The sequence below is a fragment of the Calypte anna genome, chromosome 2 (assembly GCF_003957555.1).
Source record: "Calypte anna isolate BGI_N300 chromosome 2, bCalAnn1_v1.p, whole genome shotgun sequence".
NCBI lineage: Eukaryota > Metazoa > Chordata > Aves > Apodiformes > Trochilidae > Calypte > Calypte anna.
This window is the reverse complement of record NC_044245.1, coordinates 108985546-109009830: the sequence shown is the minus strand read 5'-3', so window position 1 is coordinate 109009830 and position 24285 is coordinate 108985546. Positions and strand designations below refer to the sequence as shown.

The following is a 24285-nucleotide window of genomic DNA, read 5'->3' as shown; positions in this document are numbered from 1 at the left end:
AGCACTGATGAGGCACAACTGGAGTGCTGGGTCCAGTTTGGTGCTCCCCAGTGCAAGGCAGATATGGGCATAATGGAGAGAGTCAAACAAAGGGCTACAAACACGACTGAGGGACTGGAGCACCTCATATACGAAGAAAGGCTGAGAGCTGGGACTGCTCAACATGATGAAGAGAAGCTTCAGGGGAATTTTTCTCATACCCAAAGGGAAGGCATGCAGCAGATGAAGACAGGCTGTTTGCAGAGGTCCCCAGTCAAAGGACAAGAGGTAGCAGCCACAAATTAAATAAAAGAAATTCCATTTAAATATAAGAAGAAAAATTTTCACTCTGAAATTGCTCAAATACTGGAACAAGCTGTCCAGAGCAGCTGTGGTATCTACATCCTTGGAGATACTGAAAACCCAACTGGATACCGTCCTGGGCAACCAGTTCTAGTGACCCTGCTTTAAGCAGAGATCTGGAAGCTCTCAGAAGTGCCTTCCCACCTCCACCATTCTGTAAGAATTTCTATTACATACTCTGATTTTAGGTCAATGCAGGCTCCAATTAGAACTTTTTTGTAAATATTATCACAGCTACTTCAGTTAGCACCTGGGTACTTTTTGTACCTAACTTTATAACACTAGCAGAGATGGGGAAAATAAATTCATAGGTGAAAGACAAGTTATTTTATTCTTGTACTGGGATAAGTTAGATGAACCACCTTTGAAATGCAAGACATTCTTCTATCCAGAAGACTTCCTAGCCAGTAACATCATAATTAAATATATCCTCCCTCCCATTTTCAGCTTCACTATTCTTCTTGCTATAGACAGAAGTTTTACAAACAGATGTAAACTTCTGTAATTTAAAACACTGGACGCTGGCACTCTGCTTTTTCTGATTACAGCAAAGACAGTCTGCAAATTCCAGGTCACGACTTCATCACAAGTGCAGTCTTGCAGAAAAAAAGACCTACTTAATTTTTTGAGAAATCTTCCTTGAAGCTACATGAGTAATTAGTACGCTGTTAAATATTCATGCAAAATTACAAGAAAAACACGTGCATGAATACAGTGTGAACCTACATGAGGATGGTGTAGAGCAATGGAAGCCCTGAACAAGCATGAGACTTGACCAAGCCCGCATGACCACTGCTTCAGTGGAATTTGGCAATCACTTGCAGTCTATTTTCAGTCAAATTAAATTATTTCATAAAATGAATACTCCTGAGTCATTCCAGAGAAGAACAAACCCAACAAGAGGCCACAGAGCTAGCAATTTCTTTGTGAACTAAAGAAAAAACCTCTCCACCCTTTTAAATGAGTGAGAACAGCAGATGAACTAGTACTCACACTTATTGTTGCAGCTACACCGAGATGCAAGAAACTGCTCAAATTAGAGTTGCTTAATGGCATAAGAGATGGCAAATGATGCTTAATGGGAACGAAATGACCACAGACAAAATCTGACTTTACTTTCAGCATGCTGCAGTGCAGCTGCTGGATCATATTATGGCACTAACTTTCCCTGGGTGGCAGGACCTCTGTCCCCTCAGCTCTCTGTATCTCCATTGCTGCCGCCTCCAGTGTGCTCTGATGAGCTCTGTGTTGATCATCACTGCCAGAAAGCTGGCAAACCCAAGTTTGTACAAACCCAAGAAGTTTGTACAAACCTAAAACTGAGCCACCTTCTACAAACTTCATCTGAGCAATCCAAGCAAGAACGTACAATGTCCACTTGTCAGATGAAAAGTCTTGCTTATAGCATAACAGTAACAGAAAATGACTTTGGGAGAAACTGGAATTTTTCCATCATAAATGAAGAATTTTCTTTGTATTTAAAATAACCAACACTTTAATGGCAACCATTGTTCTCAACTAAAACCCCTATTTTCTCAAAAAACATCTTTAAGTATGCAAGCTTTCATCTTCAGTGGATGAAACCGTTCCACATAGGCTTAAAAGCATACAATTTACAATTTGAAATCCTCTTAGAAACATGCACTTTCTAAAATTCAACAGTCTGCTTAGCTGTAAGGAGAAAACAGTTCCAGAATGAAAACCAAGGAAAAAAAAAAGAAAGAAAAAAAACAAATAAATGCATATTAAAATACAACAGATCATGCAAAAATTTGAGCAGCACAGATATTCAAACCACAACCATGAAGAAAAAAATTAAGATATCAATTTTCATTTTCATTCCTGTTTTTCAAACACAATCTTCTTTCTAGAAAAAAAGGCCGTGGCTCCTACACTGCAAGCAGCTTTGCTTTGTGGCCTAAACTTTTCGGGCTCAGTGGGTTTAGGTATTACACTTCCCTCCTGCTGACAGAGGAGGTGTGTCTGTATTAAGGCTGAGCCACTTTCCTCTTCACCTCCCAGGCCAGCACTGTCACTGCACATGCTGTTCCCATCGGCCAGTACAATTCCTTGGCCTCGTATGAACCAGGCACTAAAGCATTCTCAGTTTGTTGCCCTGCAGCTCTTCCCATCTCCAGTTCTGCCACGTCGCTCTGGAGCACTGAACCAGCACGAGCAGAAGTTGGCATCACCAGTACCAAATCCCTGCCTCCTGGGGGAAAAGGTGGCATATTTGGGTGGAAAGCAGAATTAGAAGAAAAAAAAAAAAAGGCAGCACATTATTAGGAGCTCTCTGGTCTCCCAGGAGTACAAGTTCTATCATTAGTTGCTAAAATAAAGACTAGTTCTACTGACTATTTTTATCTGTCAAAATTAATTTACAGCACATCTGTCACAGTAGGATACACCATCTCCCTACAGAAAAATCGGTATTTTCCTTGTGCAATTGGTTCTTTGACAGCATGCACATTATATATAAAGCATTCATGCACAAACAGTTCATTCTGCCCTGGTTATTTTTCCTGTCATAGCATGAGTATTTTTAGCCCTCATGTGATCCTCCAGTATTTTCCAGCTCTGCTTTAGTCATCCTGCTCTCACTGAATACTACTCACTTAAAAGCCTAGCAGCCTTCAGATCTAAGATCCAATCACAGTTTTACCTTGCATGTAAATAATTAATTTTATTAAGCTATATTTTACCCACGTATTTTTGACAACCCAAACACAAAGCAGCACACCACAGATTTGCCCCAACACACTGTGATCCTTACATAAGACACTAAGCTAAAAATCCTGACAACCTGATCACCAGTCTCAATTTGATCAGATGAAGCTTTTTCTCCTGTTTTCTACAGGGAGTATTAGAACTTGCACAAACAACAGTGCCCTAATATTTTAATCCCTTAACCATGATTTTGACTCTATATCTGTGGGCTGTTTACCACTGCCTTAGAGAGGAGCGGAGGTGGTAGGAGATGGAGAGGCAGCTCAGGGCTGGCAGATGGTGCTGTATCTGAAAGCAGCTGTGGTGCTGTTGGCCTGGAGCCTGCAGTGGTGGTCTGTGGGGCTGGCTCCACTCCTCCAAGGATGAAAACACACTGGATCCCTCAGCAGGGAGCTGCCTTTACCTGGCAAACCCTTGCTGCTCCTCCTACTCTTTCTACAAGCATCCAAGTGTTATCAAAGCCATCCACCCACTGCACCGCCATCAGCTCAAGCAACAAATCAGCTCCACCTCTCAAAGAAGGGAGGAGGCAATGTGAGGGTGGCACAGCAGATTAGTTGTAGGCACCTATTTATGCTTCCATTTCCAAGCTGCATTATCCTTGACCTGCCCTGACTCCACAGTGGGATTGCCTCTGGGAGGCGTAGGGCCGTGGCTGCTGCCCTGCTTCCTCATTAACACACAACCCAGTGCATTTTCAGATTTCCTGAGTTTTTTCTTGCTTTAAAAGTATTTTCAAAATGCAATACAGACCACGCTTTGCATTTGAAGAGGTGTAGTTACAGAAAGCAGCTACCTAATACCACAGGTCTTCTCAAGTTTTAGTGTCAGATTGAAATATCAAAACCAATTCTAACTCATGCCAATACCTTTTTGGGTAAGCTCTCAGAGCAGTCCATAGGGATCCGACCACTTTCTACTTAACTGAAAGACATATCTTAGTCTACCCCTGAAAATACAGTGTTAGAGTGGATGTTACAAAGCAGTTATGAATAATTAAAGAGATCAGCACCTCCCAAATCACTCAAAACCAAAACTCTGGCAAAGGGCACTGGAAGAGATTTTCCACGGAACATCATCTGAAATGCATATGAAATTACTAGTAGCTATATGAATTATTCCACTAGAAATGTATACATTTGATTAGCTTAGAAATGGGAATATTTAAAGGTCTATTAAAACAAAAGTTTCAATGAGTACCCATATGTCTGCCTTACTCCTGACACTGAACAACAGATGCATAGGCAAGTTTTTGCATTATGTTTAAAGATCTTCTGGGTTTCTGGGTCTTTATTTTCTCTCACTATTGCTTTTTCACTTCATTAATGAACTGAACCGAATGAAATGTACAGAAACAAAGCAGCACCATGATTTCAAAGCTTCACTGTTAATGTAGAGCAAATGACAGAAATCAAAAACTACATTAAAGAAAATGTACAAAACAGAGGAAAACTACTGTGGCAGACTGCTACACATGCTGGCAAATGCTTGTTGCATTGGTTTAAGAGGTAATTTAAGCATCTCAAAAATGTTACTGCTTCCATAACCTAATCAAAGTACAGTTGTTCCCAAAACCTCAGCAATTTTACCAAGGACTCTGGAAAATAGAATAATAAAACAATGAACATAAAATTCATAGCAGTGCCACTTGATATACTTACTCTTGGGCATGTAGTGATCTTCTATCATTACAGAAGGCAAAGCTTCATATGGGGTGGAGAATTCCTAACGTGCTGCAGGAAAACTCATGAGACCTTCCCTTTTCTGCCCTTTTTGTATAAATGGCTAAACTTGCTTTGTTCACATGGGCACCTTATGGTTTCTTAAACCCTTGTAATGAACACGCCATCATTTCCAGCTAAGTGTGCAGGTGCACAAGACAGAGGCACTGAAGCTCATCTTTCATGGCGATTTCCCAGCTACCTAGGACTTGCTTCCACATCATCCCAATTTGCTCCAAAACTGAAGAAGATGAGGCACACAGAAGCTTGCAGATATATATATATATATATATATATATATGGCACTCTTCCCAGAGTGTCCTCTGTCACCAGGCACTGAAAGAAGGGATCCCATCCCTTCAAGCAACCAGGCTATATAACATGATGAGGGACAATACATCAGTGAAACTAAAACATGCTCTCCCCAAAATTGAATAAGCCTATGAATAACTGACACCTGACTGAAACAATCCTGTTCTAAAACACAAGCAGCAATAAAAACATTTATCCCACCTAGCATCGTGTAATGTCTATACCATTCCTTTTCAGCTCAACAGCAAGTAAACTAGCATCCTGTCACACTTCTGGACAATACTAAAGTTAATAATGAAGGAAATTTTCTGTTAAAAAGCTAACTCTTACAGCCACAGGACCATATCTAAACTCATCACACTATATCTCAGTTGTCTGACTCCATACAAGGGCTGGGAAGGCACAGGACATGTTTTTTATACAATCAGCAACATAACACACAATCACTGCATTGTCCTCTGTATGAGCTCTCTGGTTCCACTCCAGTAGCTATCCTATTTCCCTAGGATTCTCACCTCCAAAGCTTTAATTTTGACAATACAGCTGGCTTTGGTAAAAACCTATCATCTTCAAGAGAAATTAAGAATCATGGTTAAGAGTCTGTATTTAGAATCATAGAATCATCAAGGTTGGAAAAGAGCTGTAAGATCTTAAAGTCCAACCACAAATCCAATTCAGCAGTGGTGTTTTTTCCAGTTTCTCAATTGGACAGCATCATGACATTGCCACTTAGGGTTTTTTTGTTTTCAAAGGGATTGCAAGACATCGCATGGAAATTACAGTGTACCAGGGCCTGAAATTCAAAGCTTCAGACACAAAATGGTGTAAAACAAAGATGTAAACAAGCTTTAAAAGCCCAGAGCAGTACTGGCCTGCTATCAGGTGCTCAATTTCCTGGAAGGACTAATGAGCTCAAGACAGGCAGCCAAGTGTGCCCCACTTTGACGTCAGAAGTGATCAGAGCAGATCACCAAAATCTGGGTCTGAAACCAGAGCACAGGCCACTCTAAAGCTGAGAGTGCCTCATAAATGCCCCTTCCCTCTGCCAGCACAGGTGTGTATCTCTGCCCATGAGAAGGCAGGTCACACATTTAAGACAACTGAAAATCAATCCGTGTTTGAGGAATGGGTAAGCATATCCTGGGTAAACCCAGGACAAACAAAGGAATTAAGAGTGTGTACATATATATTTCCATATGCACAACCCTACATGTGTAAAGGCAATCAACCCCAGTAACAGGTTTGATGATTTCTTTTTAAATGTTAGATGCTCTCCTCTTCACTTAACTGTTAGCTATCAAAAAATGGCATCTGCTTAGTGACAAATCACATCCATATTCCATAAGCACCAAGGATCAGGCTTAGTCCCTTGGCCTGTTCCAAAAACACTGTTGTGATTTAACCCTAGGTAGGCAGCTGAGCCCCCTACAACTACTTGTTTCCTGTCCCCTGATGGGATGGGGAGAGACGGAAGGGCAAAAGTGAGAAAATTCACAGGTTGAGATAAAGACAGTTTAATATGTAAAGTAAAAGTTCTGCATGCAGGCAAAGCAAGGTAAGGAATTTCTTCACTGCTCCCTGTCAGCAGGCAGTGTTCAGCCATGCCCTGGAGAGAAGGGCTCCATCACGTGTAATAGTTACTTGGGAAGACAAACACCATCACTTCAAAGCTCCCACCACTATCTTCCTCTTCCTTCCCCAGCTTTTATTGCTAAGCATGGCATCATATGGTATGGAATATCCTTTAGTCAGTTGGAGTCAGCTGTCCAGGCTGTGTCCCCTTCAAATTACTTGAAACCCCTGCCTGCTTGCTGGCAAGGCAGTGGGAGAAACAGAAAAGAACTTGACACTGTATAAGCACTCACCAGCAATAACTAAAACATCTATGTCTTATCACCACTGTTTTGGTCACAAATCCACACGTAGCACCATAAAATCTTATATGAAGGAAGTTAATTCTATCCTAGCAAAACCCGGTACAAACACAAAGTAAATATTTAGAAAACAGAGTTCTCCATGGGAAAGAATAGTAGTTTTATGGTGTTCACTGAAGACAACTACCATAGCTGAACACTAAGCACATATAAAAAGAAATAAATTCATTTTTTTCTGTCTAGTCAGCCTTAATATTTAGAAGCATTTCCCTCACTATAAAAAAATTAAAAAGAAATCAGCCCATGCCAGAATTTCCTGCAATAATGGAGGTGAGAAAAAAACACTGTATTTATTTTTCCTGAATAAACCTAAACATTCCTCATTCAGCAATAAGAAGGTTATATGCATTTGTCTCCAACATCAGACATCACTATAATCCACATCATTTACATCACAGGTTCCACAGTGGAGACCCTACTCTTGAAATGGCTGGGTGCAACTAGAAGGCACTACAAGAGGTTAACTTCTGCTGTCTCAGCCCATGACAAGGAAGAAATAATGGCTCACCCACACAGGGAAATAATTTTTAACTAGTATTTATGTCAAATGGATCACAGTTTATAATTGCCTTCAGAGACAGAAATGGAATTCTTTAAGTACCAAAATACCTGCAGTTGGAGAGTTTGCATGGTGGGACTTTTTGGGCAGGTTGAAGATCTGTTCACCAGGATCTGGTGGGGGAAGAGCATCTTGGCCTTGTCGAGCTTCCACAGGATCATATTCCTTCCCATCGTAGTTAGCATCAAAGAACTTCTTAAACCACTGAATGAAATCTAAGTTGTCTTGGAAGCGCCCTTTGACCAGTTTTTCCACAGGAATTACCTGAAAGGTAAATTGAAGTTTCCAATAATATATTGTTGCCATTTCTAAATGTAAAAATTAGGTATATACACTTACTTGAAAAAAAAATAATCTAACTGTATCAGCATAAATTCCTCTCCTATTGTTTTCTTACTAAAATGAAGGAAATTATGGTGGATTTCGATTTTTGCTCCTAATAAGAAATAAAACCAAAATAAAACAAAGATTCAGCCTTTGAAGTGGCTACCCTGTTGGGTGTATGTAGGCCTGCACAACTTCTCTTCCACAGAGTTACTCCCTTCTTATTGTGGTGACAGTCATGATGAATGAAGCTGTTCTGGGAGTAACACTATATTCAACTAACTAGGGATTTCTGGTTTTAATGGACACGCTACAGTTGGGCATCCTAAAAATGTGCAATTCTTCAAAAGCTCCAGACGGGAGTTTCTTGCTCTCTGTCCTACTGTTTGAACTACAAAAAAACCCAGCAGCTTTTCCAAGACATGCCGAAGTTCCAACCAACCTACATTTTGGCAGTACATGTTCATAATATGAACTAACCCTGAGGTTTTTAACCTTGTAATTTTTTTCCATTCCATATATAGTTATAGACAGAGCAGCTTGTGGATATGCAGAAGTTGACTAAAATAACTACAAAACTTTTAGTAAAACAAAACAAATGCAATGAAGATGTCTCGATATCCTGCAAGTTTTTCACATAAATGAAACCTCCAAAAGGTGTCAGTCTCACAGTAGTGCTCAAGCTTCCCAGACACTGGGCAGACAGGGACTACAACTGCAGAAGAAGAGTTGTGCTGCCTTGCTTAATTCATGGAGCTGATTAAAGAGCCAAGTTAAATGGATCTTTATGCCTCCTGAATGCATTCAATTTTCAGCTGGAAAAAGGGCACATAAAACCATTGCAATTTTAAATTCTTATTCAAGGTTAAGCCAATGGTCCAACATTTTATAAGACTATGATACACCTGCAAAGATTAATGTGCCTTCAGGTTGTTCCATTTGTATCTTAATTTTGTACTGCTAATGTATGGCAAGTTTCCTCCCTACAGAAAAAATGACAATGTAAAGTTTATCAGGCTTTCCAACGCTTTTTTTTTTTAACAAGTCACACTGTAAATAAAAGCATCTACAACATTTCAGGAAATAATGAAGTTTTTCCAGCGCCTTATCAAAGTCTTACTCTACCCTCTGTTAAGACTGTTTAAATTTCAGCTCTCACATTCAAGCAATACTTTTCGGTTGACCAAGACATTTTCTAAGAGACTTCCATTCTAAACTTTCAAAGATCACATGTGCTGCCTAACCTATTGAATCTCTGGGTAAATTATTCCAGCTCATGAATACTTTAAATTCCTTAAAAACCCATTTTGGATGAGAAACATAGAAGACTCACATATTTCCAAGTTATTCTGTTGAAAATTCAGGTCACCAGTATATTTGCTAATCTAAAATTAAGGTTCACTGATGGTAAGGGATTTCCAACACATGGTATTTTATCAAAAGGATCTCTGACATTAAGATATAAGAGATTAGGCTGCACAATTCTTCACTTTGTACCCAAATGGGGCATGCCAAGTTTTTCCTCATGCCTAAATCCTCTTTTCAAATGATGAAAGGTCAAGAAGAGCATCTTTACATTCAACTTGTAACTCCACTTCTCAGTTAAAAAGTTAAAGAAGTCAACTCCTAAGTCTTCTGAAGTATTTTGTTTCCCCTATTTATTGTTTTTATCTAGTTTATACAACTTTTGAAACTTTCAGTGATTGAAATATAAATACAGAATGCCTACCTTATCCACATTCATTCTTTTAAACGATGCCTGCAGAAGTTTGAAGTTGTGAATATATTCATGCTCCAGCTTTGCTTGAAACTTTACTTTCTTCAAACTAATGCAGCCGGGGAACAACATGTCCATGAACTGGCAGTAAGCTGCTCCTACAACAAGAAAATGCATCGACATTAATCCAGACACAGCCACCTAAGACCAAATGGTGTTTAATGTCTTTAGAAAAAAGCATGAACAGAAAGCAACTGTGCAAAAGAAAAACTGTGCAGAATCTGTCCCTGCTGCAATTCAACCTAACACTATGCATCCAAAATCTACTTGTCTACTGTATATTGATCAGCGTGGCATATTAGTACGTTTTTCTTTCCATTTAACACAACACACTGTTGTGTGGCATCTGAAGAATCACCATGACTAATGCAAAGTAAAACTTTCTTCTATTTAAAATGAAAGTTCTTGAGTGATTATACACAGTAGAACTGTCTATGTAGTTAGATCATCAAAATGGAAATCTCTTAATAACTTCCTTCAATCCTCACAGCCTCCTAGATTCAATCAGGCAAAGATCATCTTTGTTCTATCACTTGTAGCTGAATGCCAAGCAAGTCCAAATCATTTGAGATTATATCAAACCATGACTGAAAAAATAAATTAGTAAGATCCCAGCTGGTTAAAATATACTAGCCATTTCCCATCCATCTAAACCAAACATCCTTAGTGATTTTCACCTCCTGAGAAAATTAAGTAAGCAGGCTCTACCTTCATCCACATGTAGATTTCAGAAGCTGGGCAGCCAGCTTCCACTTAAAACCATAAGTTTCTAAGTTCAACTTTGGGAGCTATCTGAACTTACACAGTAGTAGGTAGGGGGGTGTGTATAATTAATCCAGCACAGAAGCAAGTATATAGAAAAACTTCTAACTAGTGTACTGAGTACAGGTAATGGAGACAGCCATTTCTGGAATGCAGGGAGCTTCCTCTTACAACATCATCAAGTCACTGTCATTTGCAAAAGATGTTTTTCCTGTTGACATATTCAACATTAAGGATTAAAATCTTTGAGGAAATTGGAGAAAAAAACAATACCAGTTCTTCTCCAGAAGAGCATTTTCTACAGAATAGCCCAATTACTCCTGACAAGTTCCCTTTTACTTCCATAGAAAGGATTTTTGTGCATTTAGTGCAGCTCAGTGTTGACAAGTAAGTGTCCAGATCTCACCTAACAGTTCAGCCCAGTATCAACAACAAACACTTCTCACAAACAAGAATTCTGCTAAGTGCTCATACAGAAACCAAAGTAACAAAGTGGACACCTGGCTTGCTCAGTTTTACAGAAAAGACAATAATAACTTAACGTTTAAGACATTTTTCTCCATGAGTATGCATGTCTTCTGACAGAGCCAGTTTTATACATGAGACAGTTCTTATTCTCCATATCCACTCAACCATCATATGAAGGCTCAGAGAGCTCATAACTTCTCAAAAAGAGAAACAGAGTTTAAGAGTGGAGTCCAAAAAAAGTTTCCCCAAGTACTGATACAAGTTTACTAAGGGCAGAGACCAAGCTTTACTGCTGAAAAGCACTGCCATTAAAAAAAGAGAAAAATCTCTTCTTGTTGCCTAGCTTTGTGGGGGAATACTCTTATTAAAAAATCCAATTTTCCAAGGACACCTTGTGCTTAGCTGTTTGCAATGGTTTTGATATGATTAAGAATCAAAGTAAAATATTCCCTGAAGGAAAAGGAGCCTTCTGGAGAGTTATAAACATCAGATGACAAATTGGCATCTTCATATAGCAAGGTATATAAACATAATTAGTTATTCAAAACTCCTACTTAGCCAGAGAACTGGTAAATATGAGGCAACAGAAAAATCACATTACAATTAAAAGCATGGATATAGAGATAATGCATGGCTTGACTACATTTATTACTATTTAATTTCATGCAAAAGGATTATTATGCAATCACTTCATGTTATAAATTGAATTTGTTCCTAACTCTGTCCTTTCATCCTCCCCATACCCCAATTATGAGCTTTACTCTGATATCTAAGTAATTGCCTGGAGGCCTTGAAAATGCACTGTGCAACCTTTCATCTTGATCCTTTTAGAAAACTAGGAAACCCCAAGTGTTCACATGAGATTTTCTCCTTCTGCTGGTAATGCAAATTCCTCCTGCATGCCTTTAGACAGAGTCTTGCTAGGTTTAAGGCTCCAGTTTGGGTGTTTCCTTGTGTTTTCTTCCTGTCAGGCTGGAAGCTGTTTCTGTGGTTGCCAGCCAGGAGGTGGTCCTGAATCTGCACAACACTTCAGGGCAGAAAACCCTGCACTACATCCAGATGACAGCACAAACCTGGTCTCTGACGCACCACTGAAACAGGCTGCTGTTTCCCCAACAGGAGGATTTTATTACACTGACAAACACAATTCATTAAAATGCTCCTTCCTGAAGTCCAGAGGCAACATACAAACACTGACTGAACTAAACACAAACATCAGAGAAGAAACTCTTCCCAAGTCCCAGAAAGCCGAGACCTGCCTAGCACAGCAAGAGGAGAAAGTAAAAATATCATTACAGTCACCTAGGACTACCTGATTTTGGACATGGTGGTTATTTTATATAAATTTTATATATTTTATTTATTTATGTATTTATAATTTAAAATTTTACCCTCCAAAGCTTGTAGCTGTCACATTGCATTTGAATGCTAAACCTCAGCACAGCAAACTGGGGATGCTGCTTCCTACACTGCTCATGGCTGCGATTTCCTGGAGGCAGCAGGAAGAGCATCCGTACTTAAGTGATACAAGATTATAATGTGTTTTCCTCACAGCCACAGCATATAAACATGTGGTCCCCTGCATACAGAGCATCACTTCAGACCTATTCAATTTACTATACCACTGATGCTTCAGTGAGGATGCACTGGAAAGAGTATAAATAAAATGGCAGTAAAGATGACATCACGACTTCTGACATACTTCTTGCATAATTTATGTGAACAAAAGGATTTTCATGCCACTATATTTTACTGAAGATTTTAAAACTTCCCTACATTGTCTGCAAAAATGCCTCAACCCTGAATACCAAAAACAACCCCAAAACTTTAACAAATCTATACAGAGAAACTGAAAACTTACCACCTACCCAGAATGGCTCTCAAAACATATCTGTCTATGGCCAAAAAAAATTAAATATGCATAATCATGCACATATGCACACACAAACAACCCAGAACCATTTAAAATCTACTCAAATTAAATATGAAAACTGCTGCTGGTGGCACTCCAGAAGAGGGAATCACTGCTAAAAACCTCTTATCCTGTATTAGGTAGCAAGCAATTCACAATCACTGGCTAAAAATCCTTATGTATTCTGATCTGGAATATTGATGCAAACATTAGTTAAAAAAAAATAAATAATATTCACAGGTCAGACTCCAAAACCAAACTACAAACATGGCTGTGGTGATTATATCCCCAGCAGCCACTACTTTTGGCAGGATTAATGAGCAGAAAGAGCCCAGCAGCATCATGGAGTTCGATGGTGTTTGCTGGGCTCCCTGGCAGCTGCCAGAGGAGGGGAAGGGATGATGGGGCAGAATTAAGACATGAAAGAATAAATCAGGAATTGAAAAGGTATAAAGATGTTACACAGTTGAAGAGTTCTGCCAAATGTAGTGGTGGTCCTGGAAGCTTCTACCAAATCCGTAAAATTGCAGCATAATTACATTTTTGGCATTGTTGATAACCTTACATTAACATGCCTTAAAGTAAGCAATACTGAACTCATTCTAGCTTCTGTCCCATGTTTTTCTTTCCCTTCTTCTGTGTTTCCTTCCCAGGCTGTCCATCCTGATTTACTCTGAAGCATATGCACTCTGCACCATTACAGATTTTCAGTTTCCCTTTCTCATCTTCCATCTGGAGGTTGATGAGGACACAAGTGCAAACAAGTGTTTTCTTGATAATGAAAAAAAAATATTTCTGCATCTGAGTATTGAAAGCACAAGAAAATTGAAAGAGATAATGACAAAGACAAGAAAACCCAGTTTGCTATGTGGTTTTGCTGCTCAATAAACTTCCCAGATTCCAGCTGGAAAGCAAGACCAGATCCTTAGGTTTTACTAACATTTATGTTTATAAACATATAAAAGAAAAGGAAAATATAATTTGCAAACTAACTTCTTTAAATATACTATAGCTAGTGCTTGATACACTAATAAAGTATTTAGTAGAAACACTATAATATAAGCTCTAGTATTGCCAAGTTAGTATTTGTCCCGTATAGAAGAAGTCAGGTCAATCCTTCACATAAATGCCAGGAGATTCTGTCCCTCCCTGCTCATCCCTGCAATGTGTGGGAGTAAGATCCCAGAAATTCCCATAAAACCACACCAAACAACATGGGAACATAAAAAGGCCCATGAAAACACAGGGCCTGTCTGTGTGGGGGGTTGCTTTATTTTAATTCTAATGTCCAAACCACAGCAATAGTAGCTAAGTACTACACTATAAATTTGTTACAAATGCTTAGTAAGAATTTTGCTCTAACATGGCATGAAATTCAAGTTTAAACCTTTTAACTTTTAACTAGGCCTGTTTGATTTTCACATACTCAATTTTTGAGAAAAACAAACAAAAAACCAAACAACCACACTTTGGGGAAAAGGCTGACAGTAATTTTTTCAGTAATTAGAATTTTTTGCTCGCTTGCTTTAAGGAACTATTTTTCAGATAACCTAAAAACACATATCCCATCATATTACATAAAAATTCCTTCAAATTATTCATTCTCTCCAAAGCTGCAACAACCTGACCACGCAATTTGGAAAACATGGGATGATTTGTATGCACATTAGTCATCAGCACTTCAGTTTACTACAGCAATGGTTGCTAACACTGATGGGAAACTGCACACACCCGGGATTTTTGTTGCTGGGACAACAGCAACAAAAAGGAGCATGTAATGAGCATGTGAGTTTTGATAAGAAAGGGGGGAAAAAAAACCCAACACAAAGGTCAACAATTGCCGTTTACAGTACTACAGCTTTGGGGCTTGTCTTTTACCTCAGGTTTCCTAGAATTGCTTCTGAGGGAGTGATGCTAAGAGAGGTTTTTGGCTATAATCACAGAATCATAGAATTGGCTGGGTTGGAAGGGACCTCAGAGATCATCGAGTCCAACCCTTGAACCACCGTTGCGGTTACCAGACCATGGCACTGAGTGCCACATCCAGTCTCTTTTTAAATATCTCCAGGGATGGAGAATCCACTACTTCCCTGGGCAGCCCATTCCAATGCTTGATCACCCTCTCCGTAAAGAAATTCTTTCTAATATCTAACCTAAACTTCCCCTGGCACAACTTAATACCATGCCCTCTTGTCTTGTTGAAAGTTGTCTGGCAAAAGAGCCCAACTCCCACCTGGCTACCCCCTCCTTTCAGGGAGTTGTAGAGAGTGATGAGGTCTCCCCTGAGCCTCCTCTTCTTCAGGCTGAACAGCCCCAGCTCCCTCAGCCTCTCCTCATAGGGTCTGTGCTCGAGTCCCTTCACCAGCCTGGTTGCCCTCCTTTGGACCTGCTGCAGGACCTCAATCTCCTTCCTGAACTGAGGGGCCCAGAACTGGACACAGTACTCGAGGTGTTTTTCACATTTCAAATATGGGTGCTATACTATGTCACTCAAGTCTTTTTAAACTGAGCATGTCTGTGAGTATAAAGGTGTGTTACATATAGCCACGTGTATGGCTATATGTATGAAATAGCATAATTCATGCTGAGCACATTTTGGAAACCAAGGTCTTAAAATTCTTCTTTGCAGCACCTATATGACCTAGGTTATAGGTCAGCACAATTCTATTTCTATAACCCCCCCCAAAATAAATTATTTAAGAGCTTTCCTGGTGAATGTTCCAAGACCACATCAATTTACTGTTTTCTTGCTTAGGTTGTGGAGAAGCAAGCTTACATGGGGCTGCACATTAATGAAGCCATTCTGGCCTAAGCTTCACCCTTCCTAGCAAAACCTTTAGGATAACACTTAAAAAAAAAAAATTTAAAATTATGCAGATTAGAGTGCAGCCCTGTGCTCCTGCACATCATTGCATGAGCACAGCTGCCTCAGTGAGGGCTGGGAGAGCCTGCATATAAATGGATGGGAGCTTCCATAAAAAACAACCATAAAAAACCTATTACACGAAAGACCTGGTACCTCCTGCAACCCTAGCAGTGATCTACCAGTGGTCACTGAGACACAGTGCAATTGACACCTGCTTCAGGAAGTCATGTTCCACACAGGTGAGGCATTTGTATGACACAATTTCAAATATCCATTGATAATTCTCAATAATGCATCTGGGAGGGAGGTTTCCCCTGTGTTAACTTGTATTCTCTTCTGCTTAAGTATGTAAATTGTTAAGCTGCTCATAAATTATGCATAACAGAGGTTTTGATACTTAATTTTTATCAATGGCTTATTTTGGATTTCGTTAGTTTTTAAATAGGAAAACCAGAATAATTTCAGAAAATGCAGTTCCCATTTAAAATAGCTACATAACTAATCATGCCTGAAAAAAACCCCAGCAACCAATACACAAAAACTAAAAAGCTCTTTCAAAAGTGAAGAAATCAAGCAACTGAGTGCTATAAGTAATAAAATAATAATGTTTAAAAGTGAAAAGCTTGTACAAAAGTTCTACTCCTCCTAAATTCTTAATGAAAGACAACTAGAAAAACATATTTTTGGCTGGAAATCTCATGATGCTGTTTTGCAAGCTTCCTCAGAAAGTTTTGGAAACTATCTCAAATCCAATCATTAACATCCATTGTATCCCTCTAATCCTAAACATCATATGGAAGACATTAGAGAGTCATTCACACTAAGCATCCTCTGTGTTTCATGACCTCAGGACAACATGCCAGTTCCTTGAAACATGACTTGGTTACACAGTGCAAATGGGATCAAGCTATGTTTTAATCATGTTTCCAAGCTTCTTTAGAGACCCAGCCTTTGCAAGGCTGTAAAAGCTAGAAAAAAAAAAAATCAAAAAACCAACACCCAAACCACCAGTGTTGAAATATGCTTTAACTTCATAGGCACTAGCATGCAGGAACCGAATACTTCAGCAGGGTCCTGTAGTGCAGATGTTAGTAATACACATGTAAGAATTTAGGTGTTGATGGGGGCACTGAACAAACTGCAGCTTCTGAGACAGGTAAGAAGCAAATTCTATGCAGCTAAGCCACAGAATACACACAATTTGTATGTATATATACACAAATGATATGCAGAAGAAAAAAAAAAACCCTTCTCACCACCTCTCTGGCCAGTGCCCTTTTTCTTCAGTCACCTCAGCTCTGCTCAGCAGGAGCATCTCTGGCTGCCACACTGCTTCCCACTGCTACCAAGAGTGGTCCCTGGGTAGCCCTGATGCTAAAGGTGCCAAAGGCATGACAGCCACCCTCCCAAGACACACTGCCAGGACTAGGGGATGGTGACCAGCCCCATGGCACAGACCCCAGCACGCAGCCTCTGGAAGCAGAGCACCTGGGACACCCTCCCAAAGCCAGGATTCTCCTCCTTGCACCGGTCTGGTCCCAAATGGACAACAGCTTGCAGAGGCTATGATGGAGCTCTCCCAAATCCTGAGCTGGAGAGGCAACAAAAAGTCAAGCAATTTCTTCCCTATCATCATCCCACGGTCTGCCTTCCTCCGAGATCAAGAAACAACAAAATGTATGTATAAAGTGACTGTATATTTTCTCAGGAGAAATGCCAACTGAGATATGGTATTAGCTACAGCAATCATCACATGAAAAACTCCTTCTGGCAACACCTAGGGCGTCTGTAGAGAAAGCATCAGAGTCTAAAGCTTGAAAATACCAAACCACAGGCTCTCTTTATAATATGGTTATGTATTAAAAGCCAGGAAAACAAAAAACAAACAAACAGCACCCTGTATTTAATCCTTGATCCTTGGATACAAATCCTGAAAGACAGAAGGGCTCTATGCACTGAAGGCCAAACTATTTGCAAGCTTATAATTCTACTGAGAATTTAAAATGAAGAAAGGGAGGAGGGAAAAGATTCTGTGTCTCTTTAACCTCAAAGGATCACACAGGTATGGCTAAGTCAGAAATTGTACCTCAATTCAAACTGCATTTTCCTTCCTATATACCTTTATCATTTCTATCTTCCTTGCTCATAATCTGTACATCTTGTACACTTTGTAGTTTCTTTTTAATTCAGATGCAAACCCTGTGTAGTCTCCTGCCTGACTCTTATTTTGAATATACTCTCATGTAGCAGCCACTTATGAAAAGCTCTGTAACACATTCACTTGGTATTCCCTATAGATGAAGAACAGCCTTAGTAAAGAAAATTCAGTTATAAGCTGTTTAGTAAGAATTCTTTTTAAGAAGCCACTGTGTGTTCATTACAAAAATAGCATGACTCCTAAGAAATAAGTAGTGTTGGTTCATTGGAAACTTCTATTCTACAGGCCTGTGGGTGTTGCACCAGGGATCCTGCCACATTAAACCCACTAATTTTTTCTCTATTATTTTTCATTCCTGTGTCAAATGAAATGCTCTCAAACCTAATGCCTTCAATTAAAACCACAGGTAATAAATTTCATGTTCTGGTTAACAACCTCACAGGAAGTAAAACAGAGAAACCAAAACCAGACAGAATGAAAGTCAACTAAAGCAAAGAGAATTCTGTTGCTTCGAGATGCTCAGTGAAATTTTCTTCCTTGAGTTGTCAGAACTAAATTACTGGAGGAGCTTCAGTCTAAATTTAGACTCTCCAGGGCTGCATCCATCCATAACCTGGCCTTTTTGGCACTTCACTGCTACAGCAGGCATTCAAAAAGCTCAGGGGACACTGCACTTTGCTCGGCCTACTTAGCAGAGACAAAAACACATGTAAGACTCCTGGAGAATACAAATACTTTATGACTAAGCCAGCCTCTTCCTTTGCTGCTCCTTATCCTAGCAGCTCTGTTCCTCTCACAGGCAACTGGGGAATAGGTTGGTATTGGTACCACGTGTGCTTTATCAAAGCTACTTCTCCACAGCAATGAGAAAAATAAAGTCTGATTGCTCTTTCTGTCAGTATTACAAACTGCCACATTAGGCTTTAGCTATGCTCTGAATAAAGCCTTTAGCAAAAGCAGAATGTCACATTATTCCTTCTTGCTTATGCTCGGAAAATCCAAAATTTTTGCTAAGTTGGCTGCAAAACATGGTTATCCATGAGCTCTCACAACTTGGGGCTGAACTCAAGTGTATGCCACATCTAAGTAGTTCATGCCTCCCAAAAGTAATGCCTTTGAGTTTTTCATTCAGACTTGATTTTCTCCCCTTCTCTCCCCCACAGTTAAGGTTATTTTTGCCTTTTGATTACTCCTTATTAAGAAAAATGAACAACAAATGAAGGATCATATAAAAGCATGACAAATTTTGATGGTTTTCTACTAAAAAAAAAAAAAAGATTAAAATGTTTATATAATTTTACAGTTCATTATAAACATTTAGTTACAGTGGTTCTGCAGCTCCCTCTTAATGCTGTGAAATGCTTCATAGTTATAAAGAGTTTCCCACATATTCCTTCCCTTTGAAGTCCTGGAGAAATGCTCCTATTTTATGGAAACTAATGTTAAGCTGCATGGAAGCTGCCAATTCTTCAAGAAACATCAGCCAAAGGAATGCCAGAGCCACTCTCAAACTATGGCCAGTACAGTGCCTGCTGGTGGCTCTGCCTGATACTTGGCTGCTCACCTGTGCTACTGTTCCCCTAGTTTCCATTCTGTAAATTGCACTAGAAGTGCTCTAACTAAGCTATATGTACATTAAATAAACTACTCTGAGTTTACAGTAAATTGTATTAAATACAAAAAGGTTCCCAAAGCTTCTTGTCTATTTACCTTCAGTCCCTACACATCCAGGTACTGCATGTGAGAAAGGGATCATGCAGCCTCAAAGGGAAAGAGGTGTCAAGTCTGTAAGTGCCTGCAATAACCCAGCAGGGTTTAGATGCATCACTTCAGAGAGGACAGTCCTGTGAATGACAGGAAAGACTGTGCTACAAGGCTGCCTCAGCTAAAGAACTATTAAAGCCCCTCCTGGGACTGTAGCAAATATTAGCTCAAAAATAAAAACGTATCAAGGCTCAACTAGCAAACCAAACAGGGAAATTAAAAGTTTACAGCTTTGAGCTGTAAAGATATGAATGCAAAAGTATCAGGTAACAGTAGCAATCAGTACAATCCAGGAAGTTCTAAAGGAAGAAAAGGTTTAATTTTATACAAGGTGGAGGAAGAGCTCTAATAAGATGACCTTTTTTCAGTTTTTCTCTTGTGGTGTGTCCCAAAATCCTCACTGGAGGTCACAGAGTAAGTTGTATAAGACGCTGTGTATCAAAATGGGACAGTGGGCTTCTGACAGTTTTCATGCTTTTCTCCTGCTTGTCCAACCCAGCTGAAGTCTGTCAATCTGATCTTCTTAAATGTCTTTAATTCATTGTACTCTCCAAAAGACAATTTTTCTTAGATCACCTTTCCCCTATTTTGGAAAAGGGTTTTGGGTTGGTTATTTTCGTCTTTGTTTTCTGTTTGCAAGCCCACACACATTTAGCTTGATGGAGAGAGAATTCACTTCAAAAGCTTCCTTTCAGCTATTTATGAGCATATAAATAGCTATGCAGGAACAAGTCAATAACTTGTCTCGTACGCTTCCTGTTGCAAACAATGGCAAACGTTGGGTATTTTTGGATGAATATGCCCATTTTCTTGTATCTTTCTATCTCCTCATAAGTGTGTGTGCATATGTTTATCTACATATATCTAGATATATCTACACCGACGTTTATACACATGTGCACACACATCCTCCCATGAATATTTTCTTTATGTATAATTCACCAAGATAAAATACTTAAGCTAACTTCCGGACACATAAATATACCAACAGCTAAATATATAATTTCAAGTTTAACTGTTAAAAACGTTAATTCCCATGTGCTGTATCTTTAGTGATTTAGTTTATTTCAGTTACTTACATGCACTTTAACCTACACTTTTTCAACCTCAGTTGTATACAGTGATTGTGTGAGGCTGCAAGCATGCAAGCCTGCTTCTGCAGCTAAGTTTTAAGTTTTGAAGAGAAGACAATGAGGCTACCATCCTCAAAGATTTTCTCTGCCTTGCAGGGAACATCCCTGAGACAGAAAACTTAGCCAGAATGGCAAGCAAATTAAAATATATGACTATAAGGTCCCATTTACATATGACTATAAGGTCCCATTTATGCATTTCAGCTGGACCAGTAAACAGCTGAAATGTGGTACTCTGGTTTTGGGTTCTATGTACTTAAAACATTGTTTTCATAAGCAAGGTATTCCCAGCATGTCAGTTGTCTAGAAGTAGTGATCTAAGCTAGATCCTCCAACACAACCATTTTCAAATTTAAATATCACAGTAGGAAACCAGGTAAAAATCACTCCCCAGGGGCATCTGTGTTCTCAGTGAAATATCGGCCTTTGTCTGTGTCATTTCTGGTCATCATCATCATCATCAGTTAGTTACAGACCCTGTTGTTTAACATGTAACTTGCAGTTTCCACTCTGATTAACAAAAATGTCCAAAGTATTCAAACTGCTACACCTCTTTCCAGGGCTCATTACAAAGTTCACTTGAAACAGCTTGAACCAGTTCAGTAACAACTGAAGAGAAAAAGGCAGAATTTCTTGACAAACTTCTTAAGCCCCTCACAACAGCTAAAAGGCTCATTTCCTCAAATTCATGTTTTTCTTCAAACACACACTTGTGGTATTTTCCTGCAAACAGCCAGGATTTGAGAACCCTTACAAGGAAGTAAAATGTACTGGAGAATTTTGTTCATCCAGGGTGTTGGTTCTCTCTTTGTCCATTTTCTGGCTATATCCACTCTTCGTTTGAAAAGGTACCATGCCAGCAGATATAAACCACAAAATCTTATCACTGCATTCTTTTCTTGCTCAGTCAATCATTTTATTACTTCTGTGTACCCTCTGCTACACTCATTCCATTCCCCTCTGCATTTATTATGTCTTCTCAAGGTACCTTATCTTTCCATGATTAAAATGGATGCAAAAATGCTTACTTTGCACATACAACAGTCGCTTTTCTCTACTGTTTTATGTCAAAGTTAAAAGTTATCTATTTTCAACAAATCAGACTTTTAAAGTGGTTTTAAAATAAACATTTATAGAGCATACCATGCTTTCTTACCTGAACAGAGTTGTTCAACTTTTGTGTAGTTTAAAGCTAATATATCATTAACCCATGCGATGATGTCATGTCTGCTCATAGTCTCTTGGGTTATAGAGGTAGAGTACACGTTGACCGCCATTCCCCAACTAGGAAAAAAAAAAAAGGATAAAAAAATTGACAATTTAATAACTGTTTTCTGAGTAGAATGAATTTGCACTTCTTAATCAAAGGAAAGAAAAGAAAAATATATGTATATATATGTATATATATATTGGAATATATGAACATATTTCTCTGGCTGTTGTTGTGGACCTAAACAACACAGAAACCTCCAGCATTCTGCTTTATGGTAATAAGGTATGAAAAAAGGATCAGACACAGCCTTAGGATACACAGATAGGATCAGAGATCTGGGATTTCATCACACAGTGCTGCACAATCAAAATGGTCTGATGTGTCTCTAAGTTTTTTGCCACTGCAGGATGGCCTAAAATAGTATTTAATTTTCAGATAACTTCTAGAAGATGTAGCTCTTTTAAGTACTTAATTTTCTTACAGCTAATTTCTTACAGCAACAGGGCTCTTTTGGATCATTTAATTCAGTTCCTAACAACCACAGAGTGAATACCAGATAAGGTTTTTTATCAATTTACCAACCTTTATCCTGAAAGTAACTGAAACTTCCACTCCCACTCATCTGGTTGGAAAGCAGCTGTGAAGTTTGACTCCTCTAAATCATTAGGAATCCTTCCTCTCAGTTTAGACCCATTTGTTCTTCTGCCAACGTTATCTTGCAGCTCTAATGACTTTTTCTTCCCCGGAGCTGATTTCATAATGCATTAGGGACAGCACTCAAGAGCCTGTCCCAGTGCCCAGGTAGGCAAGATTAAACAAATCAGTCCTCTGAGTCTCCTAGAAATTCAGACCTTCACTTGCTGGTCATGCCAGAAGTCCTTCTTGAACACAGCCAAACAGTTTCAGACTGTGTCAACATAAAATTTCACCAAGACCCTGGAAAATGGAACTTTGTGCTGAAAATTTTCATAGCCACATCATCTTAAACAGATCTTTCTAGTTAGCTAAGGTCCTTCCCTGCAAGGATGTCTAACTCATAGCACCGTTTATCATCATTCTACAAGTTCAAAGACTGGAAATGCATACTAACAGATTTTATTCACTTTTACTCTATACTTGTCCCATCTTTCTGCTGCAAGACACTGCCAAGAGAAAAGGTGAGCACACTGAAGTTTCTCTCGTACATTGGTTTGAAAAGCAGAGCCAAGATCATTCATGGAAAGAGTAAATAATGTTTCCAAGACTAGCAGACTTCAGGAAGTCCACCAGTAGCAATCCAAGAATGAGGTGTCTCAGAAATGATCAAACAGTCAAACAAGTTGAGTGATTTTTCTTGGAAAGGGTTTGGTGGGGACTGCACACCTTTGTCTCTAGTGAGACCTTGTAGCTAACACTTCACTGGATAGCTTTGGTTGCAGACTTGGACCTCAACCTTCTCCCTCCAAGAAAACGAGCAGGATCTCCTCTGCAGGATCACAGCTCTGCATGGAGTATTTTCATTGCAAAGATAAAGCTGTTTGAAACTTGACAGATAATTCTGCAGAGAACATAGACTGCAAGTTGACTCCATCCATGTTTTTAGGTGTCCTGGAGCAATCCAAATAAAAAAATTTTAAAAACCCACCAGCAGGAAACCAGACACATTTACAAGGAAAAGCTGAGGGAAGTGGGGTTGTTAAGCCTAAGGAAAAGGAGGCTGAGGGGAGACCTTCTCACTCTGCAACTAGAAAGGAAGTTGTTGTGAGGTGGGTCTTGGCTTCTTCTCTTTAATAACAAGCAATAGGATGGGAGGAAATGGCCTCAAGTTAAGCTAGCGGAGGTTTATATTAGATATTAGAAGAAACTCCTCCACTGAATGGGTTGTCAAGCACTGGAACAGGCTGCTCAGGGAGGTACTTTAGTCACCATTCCTGGAGGTATTTAAAAGAGTTGCAGTTGTGGTGCTTAGGGATGTGATTTAGTGGTGGACTTGGCAGTGCTAGGTTAACAGTTGGACTTGATGATCTTAAGGGTCTCTTCCAACCAAAACAATTCTATGATTCTTTAAGTGTCCCAGTCTGTACAGCAGGGAATGTAAAATAGAAGATGACAGAGTTCATAACATAGGTCACCTCCTATGAAACAAATTTTGCAAACACAATGATTGCTCAAATTGTCCCTGTCTACTGGCATTAAGATACAAACCATAAAATCCTCAAATTTGTCTGGCAAGAAGGAAAAAAGTTAAAAAAGAAGAAGACAGACCAGCAAGAGAAAGCAGGCTCCAAAAATTCATGCTCTGATAGTCAGGCTACTACTGCCAGCGATTACTTC

General features: G+C 39.3%; 1 protein-coding gene across 1 annotated transcript in view; it reads right to left on the bottom strand.

Moving 5' to 3' along the window:
- Positions 1–24285, bottom strand: part of MAPRE2 (microtubule associated protein RP/EB family member 2) — a 61194-nt gene that overhangs the window by 17865 nt on the left and 19044 nt on the right. Inside the window, exons 2-4 of the mRNA XM_030444199.1 lie at positions 21916–22043; positions 9649–9794; positions 7646–7859 (exon numbers count right to left, since the gene is read on the bottom strand). Of these exons, the coding sequence (XP_030300059.1) occupies positions 7646–7859; positions 9649–9794; positions 21916–22043 (488 nt within the window). The remainder of the gene's footprint in view (positions 1–7645; positions 7860–9648; positions 9795–21915; positions 22044–24285) is intronic.